Consider the following 11,463-nt stretch of genomic DNA (forward strand, 5'->3'; position numbering starts at 1 on the left):
TGACGATGAGTATGTGTAAACAATCACATCTGCTAAGCGTTGCTATTGATTGCCAAGCAGAAACACACTTACAACAACCTGGAATAGATCATCCTTGTGGTTCTTGCAGGATCATCTTCATGATAGCGGATTCCACAACCAGGAGTTAAAAGAACCCTTAAGCCCAGGGTGCTATTTGTCCATTGAGCTTCAATCGAACTCTGAGGTCGAGATAGGAGGGAACTTTGAATCTCCAAGATCAGGGGTTCATGCAAAATGGAAGGTGGTACATCTTGAAAGTCAATGTTTTCAATGGAGGACATTTTATCTCCATTTCTTCTGGTCTCGATGCCTCACAACGCAGCTGATCGTGAGCTTATGCGTATTGCAACCCCAGGAAAACATCATCGTTGGCGCGACATGCGTGCCCGACCCATTGCGTCTGATTACAAAATGTAAGGATCTGATTTGACATATCCGAAATATTTGGACATAATTTGAAATTTGAAGGGTATGTTTGTTTATTTGCCTGAACTGTTCGTTTGTTTGTTTGTCTCTTCTGTATGTCTGTTTGTCTGTCTGTTCTGTGTATGTGTGTTTGTCTGTTGCTGTTCGTTTGTTTGTTTGTCTCTTCTGTATGTCTGTTTGTCTGTCTGTTCTGTGTATGTGTGTTTGTCTGTTGCTGTTCGTTTGTTTGTTTGTCTCTTCTGTATGTGTGTTTGTCTGCGTGAGCAAAACACAGTTTTTTTGTTTTGCTCACTACCCCTGCTTGTCTCTTCTGTATGTGTGTTTGTCTGCGTGAGCAAAACACAGTTTTTTGTTTTGCTCACTACCCCTGCAGAGTCAGTGAAACCCTACGACCATGCAGCAACACCCCCAAAAACACAAGTTGAACGTGGGGTGCGCTTATTATCATATGAAAAGGGGGTAGGTAGTGGGAACACAGCCCCTTTTCTGATCAAACCTCAAACACAAAACGTAGTACCTACCCATTCACTCCGGCCTACCCTACCAAATATCATGATAAATCGGTATAAAGTGTAGGTAGGGGTAGTTTTCCACCGTGTTCAGGGGTGGGGGTTATATCCCTACTATATTACAACCTGTGCAATTGTTCTCTACCATGTGTGGAAATATTCCATGTCAAGGGCTCAACATTTGTTCTAAAATTTCATACTTGAACTGTAAAGTCGAGACCAAGCTGAAATGTTCAATCAAATTGCGGAATCATTAGCAACAAATAGTAGTTTTCCCGGACAAAATCCACCCACTGATTGCCATTTTTCTCGCAACGTGTTCTCTCTACCGCAGTGCAAATGTCGTGTGGAAGATTTCAATCCTTTTCATCCATGTTGTTACCGCCGCCCTTTGGATGGCTACGACATGCAGCGAATTGTTCAAGCTTATCCTGTTCGAAGTATGGACAGCTACACGATGGCATTCCTACAAGGCTTGAATCCAACACCTTATCGTCGTGTCAACTACGATGAAGCTACCTGGAGGGGACTTGAACATTTTGCATTGCTGGAAGGCTTCATGGAGAAAACTTCTGATAAGCCTGATGTTGCTTCTTTCTTGTACTACGTTGCAAACGGATATCTTTTTTCGCCATCGTCTGTTGTTGGAAGTACTCTGCAAGGCTACTTCAATTGCGCGAGTCGGTTGGCACACTTGAGTGCAGAATATGAAAAACTCAAAAGTGAGCATCAGCGCATGAAAGATGCAATTCCCAACATTGACAAGGTTCTAAATTTGACATTTGAGGACATTTGGAAAGCAAATTTCCCTCAGGAGATATGCCCGGCAAATCTGGAAGACATTTCCAATGATTCTGCAGACAAAAAGCTAAGAATTCTCAAGGACATTCTTGCTGAAATAACTCCCACCTCCAATTTGCTCTCTGGAGGTCTGCAACGCATGACAGGCTTGAATGGAAGTGGCAAAGCTTTCGGCCATCTCAGTGATCTACGTCAAAGTTCCGATTCACTGTTTCACCTGGAGTCGTTTATGAATGGTTTTGCACAATCTGCATCTTTTCATTTGAAAAAGCATGCCAAGACCAACAAGAGGATAAAGAAAGCGTTGCAAAAAATGTACAACTCTGTTTGTGCGAGAATAGACGAGCTTTCTCTTATGACTTTGCAAAATGGACTGACTCACAAGGCGTTGGACGATCTTCACAAAATGATGAAGGAAAGTGGGCTTCAAGTTATGCACAGTCCTACGGAAATCAGCAGGACGAAGGCCAAGCAAAAAAGATTAGTAGAAGAAAAGGTTGATGGAATAGTCGAGCTTCCTGGGGGCCATGGAGCAAATCTTATCAAAGTGACGGAATTGTTTTTCATGAAGCTTGTGCAGTCGACACCAGAATTGATGTCGGTCAAAGGATTGAAGTTGTCCACCTGCTTCGATAGCGTCCGACTAGGCTGTTCAGCTCAGTCAGGAACAGAGCATACAGACTTTGCAATGAATTTGATTGGAGTCTGGGATGATGCCGTGCAGTTTGCAGACTGTTTTTTCGATCAAGAAACAAGATTAAATTCTCCTGCATCGTATGTCACATTTTTACTGATCTATTTGCAAGATTCAATTGAAAATATCAAGGCAAATCTTTGGGATGAATATGGACTTGACTTGAAGGCATTCTTAGGCGAACTGATCTGTGCGGATGGAAGGAAGATAGCTGCTGGGCTGCATTTTTACAGGGACGACAATGGAAATTTGACGTGCATCGATGGTCGGAAACGGTCCATGAGTGACCCTGCTGCTCATCCTGAGCTCATCATTCCCCTCTCAATTGAATTTCGTGGCGACCTCAAGGGCTTGTGGCATCTTGTCGGCATGAAAGGTAATTGCTGATAGCATGGTTGCCTCAGTGTCCTTTCTAAACGTCATTTTCGCATAGGTGCCAAGGGAGATCAATGCTGCTTGTACTGCCATGTAAAATCAGCTGAGCGTCATCTCATCTTCGATATCGCGGAGGTTCCTGAGGACATCACTGTCGATGATTTCTGCAAGGAAAGAGCAATTCCAGCAGATGTGTTCTGGTTGGTTCACGAAGTGCTAACCAATGGAGGGCAATGCAGTATCGTACATCAATGCATGTTCGGTGGAAAATGTTTGAGCAAGGCAGACGTGTCTAAGCTGAATGTGTCAAAAAGGAGCAAGACACTGAAACGTGGGCAGAAGGTGGTCGTACTGAAGCAGGATCACGGAATGGAAAGAGAACATGAGGTTTTGAAAGAACATGGACTTGATTGCAAAAGCCTTGTCATTTGTGTTCTCCATCTCAAATTGCGGATTGTATACTGTGTCCTCAAGTGTGTATACAAAACAGCTCAACGAAAGCACCGAACTAAACAAGCTCAAAGCATTTTACACAAGTCTGGAATCAAGTATAAGTTGGAAGAAAACAATGGGAAGCTTCCTAACTTGACAGGCAAACAGTGCGACGATTTGTTGAACCGAGCTATGGGACCCCTACTCGACCTCCTTTATGATGATGTTGATGAGCGAAATAGATACACTGAGATCTACAAAGAGTTGTCATCCGTACTTTCGACATTGTCTTGTACGCATGTTTCCCATCTTACCGATGAAGACATTGGTACATTAGCGACGAGGATCAATTCATTCGTTATCAGATACGTCGTAGAATGCGGCGATAAGGAACTCTTCAGTGCTGTGTATTTTCACTTTTTATCTGCCGGACATGTCGCAGAATTATTCCACTATCATCTTTCAGAACGAAACGTTACTTTGGGTGCTCTGAGCATGTCAAGTTTGGAACTAAGGCACAGAATTTGCGGACGACCTGCTTGGAGAAAAGGATTGATGGAAGGCAATGCAGCAGCAGGTAGAAAACGATCTCATGAAAACATGACCGAGGATCATGTAGATACAGCGACTCTGCAGCAAATGTCTAGGAATATGAGCAATTTTTTTGCATTCAGAAATTTGCTAACGTCAGGATTAGGAACGATTGTAAATTTGTACTACTCTTAGTTCAGTGCCCATGATTTATAACACTCTCTGTTGCCTCTTTTTCTTGTCTCGCCAATCAACCCATTGGATCTTGCCCATCATGCCACCAATGCTACCGACTGTTTCAAAACCCACGGACATATTCCCCCGTTTGTACGACAAATACATCGGTCCGCCCACAAACATTTGTGTCAGATTTTCTTGAAGCTTCGGTGTCGACTTGAAAGGGATATCTAACACTTCTCTGAAAGCTTTATCTTGAACGATGTTCTCTGCAAATATCCATGTGAATTGTGATTTGTTCCTCTTCGCCTTGACATGTTTGAAAAGACGAGGTGGAATTAAACGAAGCAAACTCCTCATTGAAATATTCTTGCAAGTAAAGTCAAGATCTTGTGTGCCTGCTTTCTTGAATGTACGACTCCTGGCTGTGAGCCATAGCTGCATGCTGTTCTTAATCTCTTCGATGTCTGAGACTGTCTTGAGGTAACCGGATGGTGTGAGCACTGAAGCTTCGATGCTGGAAGATACTATCTTCTTAATTGTTTGTTCAGGGTCTTGCAATTTGAAGTACGAAATCTCACAATAGGGCTTTCGACGATTGTAGTTGTCTTCATTGAAGAAAATGTACCCTACAACATCGATAATCCTTGATTGCGGTGCTTGAGACGACATAGAATCAAGAAGGAATGGATACTGAATAGTTAGCACATCCTGAATCAGGTCCAGGTCCACTTCTTCCGTGTACACTGATTGGAAGCATGTTCTCGCATTCATCGACCTCACAATCTGCCTCATGGACTTGTTTTGTAAGCCATGCTTTGAAATATTTGCATCAACTTTGTCCAAAAGATTCTTGTCATACAACATGAAAATCTCCACCCTGCAATCGGAAACCAAACGTTTGATTATACCGTACCTTGTGGTTCTTGCAGGATCATCTTCATGATAGCGGATTCCACAACCAGGAGTTAAAAGAACCCGTAAGCCCAGGGTGCTATTTGTCCATTGAGCTTCAATCGAACTCTGAGGTTGAGATAGGAGGGAACTTTGAATCTCCAAGATCAGGGGTTCATGCAAAATGGAAGGTGGTACATCTTGAAAGTCAATGTTTTCAATGGAGGACATTTTATCTCCATTTCTTCTGGTCTCGATGCCTCTCAACGCAGCTGATCGTTGGCGCGACATGTGCCCGTCAACAGCGCCAAGGCCCGTCGCCGTGAATAATTTATGCGTGTTTTGCCAAACCCATTGCGTCTGATTACAAAATGTAAGGATCTGATTTGACATATCCAAAATATTTGGGAGCACTTTGAAATTTGCCAGGGGGTGTATGTCTGCTTATCCCAACAAAACAATGCATTGGCAGAAAACAGACGAGGAACGATCTGCGCAGTTGGAGGTCAATCGAAGAAGAAAACGGGAGAGGAGGGCCCGCGAAACAGAGGAAGAACGATCTGCGCGGTTAGCAAGCCAACGAAGGAGACAATCGGAGAGGAGGGCCCGCGAAACAGAGGAAGAACGATCTGCGCGGTTAGCAAGCCAACGAAGGAGACAATCGGAGAGGAGGGCCCGCGAAACAGAGGAAGAACGATGTGCGCGGTTAGCAAGCCAACGAAGGAGACAATCGGAGAGGAGGCAGAGGGCCCGCGAAACAGAGGAAGAACGATCGGCAAGTATGGAAACTCTGCGAAACCGCAAGCGCAGAAGTCGGAGTGCTGTTTACAATGTGTATCAAGAGGCTGCACACAAGAAAATTTCAATACGAGAAGAGCTGATGATCTACCCAGTGGACATGCGGTTTCTCAATGAAGTAGAAAAGCAGTTTGATTTAACAAGAATGGTTGGCTCGGGGACTTTCGGGGAGGTCTATGAGGCCTACGACAGGTTAAATGATCGTCGAGTAGCAATCAAACGATTATTACCATTTCAAACCATGGATGCGCATAAGAAGGAAGCAAACTTTATATCAAGCTTGCATGGAAAATCCAACATTGTACAGCGTGTGCAAAGTCCGCCACTGGCGCCTAATGGGATAATCCTTGTCGAGGAGCAGCAGGCTTTGATTTTTGAATACTTCGAACATGACAGTCCCTCAGATTACGTCAAAGATTTGACCATCAAAGAGATTACCCACTACATGAAGAATTTGTTTGTAGCATTGAGGTCTGTACATGCCCTCGGGATCATACATCGAGACGTGAAATTGAATAACTTCCTCTACGACAGAAGGAACAAGAAGTACTTGCTTGTGGACTTTGGGCTGGCAGAGAAGAAAATGCAGAAGACTGCTCTGGGAATTTCCACAGGACAAACGCCTTCACCAGGCCGCAGAACAACGTCAGGGTCAATGAGCAAGTATTTCCCTGCCACGAAGAGCAACGGCTACATCTTGCCCTCTGAGAACCTGGCGCAGCAGATTGCAAAGAGGCGAAGGTTGGGCGTCAGAAGGACGAACGCATCGGAGACCGTGAGGAACTCAGGGGTCAAACTGAAACGGCTTCCAGTCAACCGCGGGGGAACCCGGGGCTACCGCGCGCCCGAAGTGCTCATGGGCAGCCACCACCAGACGAAAGCAGTGGACGTCTGGAGCGCTGGGGTGATACTGCTTACCCTGCTGTGCCGGCAGACACACTGCTTCCAGTGGTTCCGGCATGACAATGACAACTTGGCGGTCATGGAGATCTACGGGTACGCCCGTTGTGTAAGCCTTGAAGTAAGTGCGCTGGTCTGACTGTATGGTCTGAACAGCTTGCGCATGTACATCAAGAGCATGGACGCTGAGTTCCAGCACAACTATGGGTATACGGGTCAGTACAGGGATAAGATCAGAGATGTCATCGAAGATTTCAAGCTCGACGTTGAAGTAAAATTGTTGTCGTTGTTGCTGCTGTTGTTGTATCATGAGGATGAGGATGAGGATGAGGATGAGGATGAAGATGAGGATGAGGGTGATATGGTGGCGGGACTCTTAAGCTGGGGATGCTAACTTCATGTCATTCAGTTCGGACCATTGGAACAGTATCTCAGCTATGCCCGCGGTTTGGAGCAAACATGGCGGACCTTATCAAGCGCCCTGAGCGAGGATGCGGGATGCAAGGGCTGGCTGGAGGTGGAGGAGAAACATGCGATCTGGGACTTCCTCAACCGCTGCCTCGACATCGATCCCCGCACGAGGATGACTGCAGAGGAGGCTCTGAAGCATCCCTTCCTCGCTAGTGGTCTTGAGTAAACCGTCTCTCCTCTGGCATCTCCCAGTCTCTCGCGATCAGCATATCATCGCAGTGACCTCCCAGGCTTCTCTTTCCCTTCCAACCCCTACTCTCCCATCTCCTTCCCACCTCCCCTGTCCCCTCCTCTCTCCTCCCTCAGCCTCACAAACTCCAATGACATGTTATAATCGCCATCCCACTGGCTGTTGAGAGCATTTCACAAGACTCAAACTGTTGTGGAATGCATTGGGAGAAGCCTCAAAAAATGCAATCATGGCAAAGCACCAGCAAGTCTCTTGAAATATGTTTCATATACAACCGACGAAGCATTCTGGTACAGGAAGCTAGGCCGTCATCGCAATAAGGAGAATAGCATTTCCTTCATGTCTTCGAAGGTTGCCTCTCTGATCGATTCCTTTCATGTTTCCCTTCTGAAAGTGTGAAAACAGCTGATCAGGGCTTTGGCACATCAGAATTGAGGTGTTTCAGTGCAAGTATGACAAGGAAAGTCACACAATTATTGGATAGCGTGAGCATGCAAATTTGAATGCATACCTTACACTATTACAAGTCAATGCACAGTTACAACTATGCTCACAATGCTTCAAAGCATATTTGCATTTACACGCAACTCAACGAACTGAGATTCAAATATTTCCTTTCCACAAAATTCTTATTGCAACATGATATGCATCATCCTCAAAACACTCTGCTTAAAGGAAATGCAGTCGTTTTCCCACATGATACATTCAAATCTGGTCAAATTTGGCATCAAAAGATGTTCTTGTCATCACATTGATGTATGTATCTCACAACATGGTGCCCACAGGGCGCGATCTGCTTGAACGTGAGTCTCCGAAACTGACATAGTGTTCAACATTGGTACATTCGGTACAACGTTTAAAAATTCCAGAAATGGCACGGTGCTGGCAGGATCCCACAATTTGAAATGGCGTGGTTTGACAGAAGTAAAACATTTCAAGGAAAATTTTCACTTTGAAATCCAAAACCTATTCATTAAGAAAAATCCAGGTAGAAAAAGACCCCGCCGAGACGGAATAAAATCCAGTTGAGAACCCAATGGAATGGGGCCTGACCGGTCACGGCCGCCCGGAGAGATCAGGCCCCCGGCCAATCTCCGGACACTTAGCCTCCTGGCGGGCCTCCAGGGGGTCTGAGGCGGGGCTGAAGGCTGCAGTCGGTCTACTGACGGGCCCGGCCGGCAGGATCCGTCGAGAAACAGGGGGGTCAACTTCAAGGGAGGTTTTCTTCCCCCTGGGAGAAATGTCCTATGGGTTTTTGGATCTGCGATATAAAACTGTTTCTCGACGATCCTGCCGGCCGGGCCCGTCAGTAGACCGACTGCAGCCTTCAGCCCTGCCTCAGACCCCAGGAGATTGGCCGGGGGCCTGATCTCTCCGGGCGGCCGTGACCGGTCAGCGGACCGTGTCAGCAGGCCCGTGACATGTCAGCCGGCTGACAGGGGCCGTGACCCGGCTGACAGGCTCACCTGACCGGTCACGTGACACATCACGTGACCGAGACAAGACTTTTTTATATCGCAGATCCAAAAACCCATAGGACATTTCTCCCAGGGGGAAGAAAACCTCCCTTGACCCCCCTGTTTCTCGACGGATCCTGCCGGCCGGGCCCGTCAGTAGACCGACTGCAGCCTTCAGCCCCGCCTCAGACCCCCTGGAGGCCCGCCAGGAGGCTAAGTGTCCGGAGATTGGCCGGGGGCCTGATCTCTCCGGGCGGCCGTGACCGGTCAGCGGACCGTGTCAGCAGGCCCGTGACATGTCAGCCGGCTGACAGGGGCCGTGACCCGGCTGACAGGCTCACCTGACCGGTCACGTGACACATCACGTGACCGAGACAAGACTTTTTTATATCGCAGATCCAAAAACCCATAGGACATTTCTCCCAGGGGGAAGAAAACCTCCCTTGACCCCCCTGTTTCTCGACGGATCCTGCCGGCCGGGCCCGTCAGTAGACCGACTGCAGCCTTCAGCCCCGCCTCAGACCCCCTGGAGGCCCGCCAGGAGGCTAAGTGTCCGGAGATTGGCCGGGGGCCTGATCTCTCCGGGCGGCCGTGACCGGTCAGCGGACCGTGTCAGCAGGCCCGTGACATGTCAGCCGGCTGACAGGGGCCGTGACCCGGCTGACAGGCTCACCTGACCGGTCACGTGACACATCACGTGACCGAGACAAGACTTTTTTATATCGCAGATCCAAAAACCCATAGGACATTTCTCCCAGGGGGAAGAAAACCTCCCTTGACCCCCCTGTTTCTCGACGGATCCTGCCGGCCGGGCCCGTCAGTAGACCGACTGCAGCCTTCAGCCCCGCCTCAGACCCCCTGGAGGCCCGCCAGGAGGCTAAGTGTCCGGAGATTGGCCGGGGGCCTGATCTCTCCGGGCGGCCGTGACCGGTCAGCGGACCGTGTCAGCAGGCCCGTGACATGTCAGCCGGCTGACAGGGGCCGTGACCCGGCTGACAGGCTCACCTGACCGGTCACGTGACACATCACGTGACCGAGACAAGACTTTTTTATATCGCAGATCCAAAAACCCATAGGACATTTCTCCCAGGGGGAAGAAAACCTCCCTTGACCCCCCTGTTTCTCGACGGATCCTGCCGGCCGGGCCGGTCAGTAGACCGACTGCAGCCTTCAGCCCCGCCTCAGACCCCCTGGAGGCCCGCCAGGAGGCTAAGTGTCCGGAGATTGGCCGGGGGCCTGATCTCTCCGGGCGGCCGTGACCGGTCAGCGGACCGTGTCAGCAGGCCCGTGACATGTCAGCCGGCTGACAGGGGCCGTGACCCGGCTGACAGGCTCACCTGACCGGTCACGTGACACATCACGTGACCGAGACAAGACTTTTTTATATCGCAGATCCAAAAACCCATAGGACATTTCTCCCAGGGGGAAGAAAACCTCCCTTGACCCCCCTGTTTCTCGACGGATCCTGCCGGCCGGGCCCGTCAGTAGACCGACTGCAGCCTTCAGCCCCGCCTCAGACCCCCTGGAGGCCCGCCAGGAGGCTAAGTGTCCGGAGATTGCCCGGGGGCCTGATCTCTCCGGGCGGCCGTGACCGGTCAGCGGACCGTGTCAGCAGGCCCGTGACATGTCAGCCGGCTGACAGGGGCCGTGACCCGGCTGACAGGCTCACCTGACCGGTCACGTGACACATCACGTGACCGAGACAAGACTTTTTTATATCGCAGATCCAAAAACCATAGGACATTTCTCCCAGGGGGAAGAAAACCTCCCTTGACCCCCCTGTTTCTCGACGGATCCTGCCGGCCGGGCCCGTCAGTAGACCGACTGCAGCCTTCAGCCCCGCCTCAGACCCCCTGGAGGCCCGCCAGGAGGCTAAGTGTCCGGAGATTGGCCGGGGGCCTGATCTCTCCGGGCGGCCGTGACCGGTCAGCGGACCGTGTCAGCAGGCCCGTGACATGTCAGCCGGCTGACAGGGGCCGTGACCCGGCTGACAGGCTCAGCTGACCGGTCACGTGACACATCACGTGACCGAGACAAGACTTTTTTATATCGCAGATCCAAAAACCCATAGGACATTTCTCCCAGGGGGAAGAAAACCTCCCTTGACCCCCCTGTTTCTCGACGGATCCTGCCGGCCGGGCCCGTCAGTAGACCGACTGCAGCCTTCAGCCCCGCCTCAGACCCCCTGGAGGCCCGCCAGGAGGCTAAGTGTCCGGAGATTGGCCGGGGGCCCGATCTCTCCGGGCGGCCGTGACCGGTCAGCGGACCGTGTCAGCAGGCCCGTGACATGTCAGCCGGCTGACAGGGGCCGTGACCCGGCTGACAGGCTCACCTGACCGGTCACGTGACACATCACGTGACCGAGACAAGACTTTTTTATATCGCAGATCCAAAAACCCATAGGACATTTCTCCCAGGGGGAAGAAAACCTCCCTTGACCCCCCTGTTTCTCGACGGATCCTGCCGGCCGGGCCCGTCAGTAGACCGACTGCAGCCTTCAGCCCCGCCTCAGACCCCCTGGAGGCCCGCCAGGAGGCTAAGTGTCCGGAGATTGGCCGGGGGCCCGATCTCTCCGGGCGGCCGTGACCATGCCGTTCACAAGGTCATATGCAGGCTCTAGCAAAATTGGTCTTTTTTTTTCTCCTTGGGAAGGGGTTCATATATACACTTCCATTCAGCTACCCCGGTTTTTTCTCTCGAAATTCAAACCAAATTCAAAACCGTGATTAAAAGTGATTTTTGGAAGTTTAGCTTATCGTTTCTTGGGTACCTTCTAAAATGTTTTAA

General features: G+C 49.7%; 3 protein-coding genes across 3 annotated transcripts; 2 read left to right on the top strand and 1 right to left on the bottom strand.

Annotated features, from left to right (window-relative positions):
* Positions 1-1,362: 1,362 nt before the first annotated feature.
* GUITHDRAFT_149260 (hypothetical protein) lies at positions 1,363-3,984 on the top strand (the record flags this gene model as incomplete). Its single annotated transcript, XM_005818418.1, has 3 exons — positions 1,363-2,827; positions 2,885-3,835; positions 3,950-3,984. The coding sequence occupies 3 exons, from the start codon at positions 1,363-1,365 to the stop codon at positions 3,982-3,984; spliced, it is 2,451 nt and encodes an 816-aa protein (XP_005818475.1).
* Positions 3,985-3,999: 15 nt separating this feature from the next.
* On the bottom strand, positions 4,000-4,833 carry GUITHDRAFT_122309 (hypothetical protein; the record flags this gene model as incomplete). Its single annotated transcript, XM_005818419.1, has 1 exon — positions 4,000-4,833. The coding sequence occupies one exon, from the start codon at positions 4,831-4,833 to the stop codon at positions 4,000-4,002; it is 834 nt and encodes a 277-aa protein (XP_005818476.1).
* A 925-nt stretch (positions 4,834-5,758) lies between these two features.
* On the top strand, positions 5,759-6,697 carry GUITHDRAFT_83083 (hypothetical protein; the record flags this gene model as incomplete). The annotated part of the gene is made up of 1 exon (XM_005818420.1): positions 5,759-6,697. The coding sequence occupies one exon, from the start codon at positions 5,759-5,761 to the stop codon at positions 6,695-6,697; it is 939 nt and encodes a 312-aa protein (XP_005818477.1).
* Positions 6,698-11,463: the final 4,766 nt, after the last annotated feature.

The sequence above is a fragment of the Guillardia theta genome (assembly GCF_000315625.1).
Source record: "Guillardia theta CCMP2712 unplaced genomic scaffold GUITHscaffold_310, whole genome shotgun sequence".
NCBI lineage: Eukaryota > Cryptophyceae > Pyrenomonadales > Geminigeraceae > Guillardia > Guillardia theta.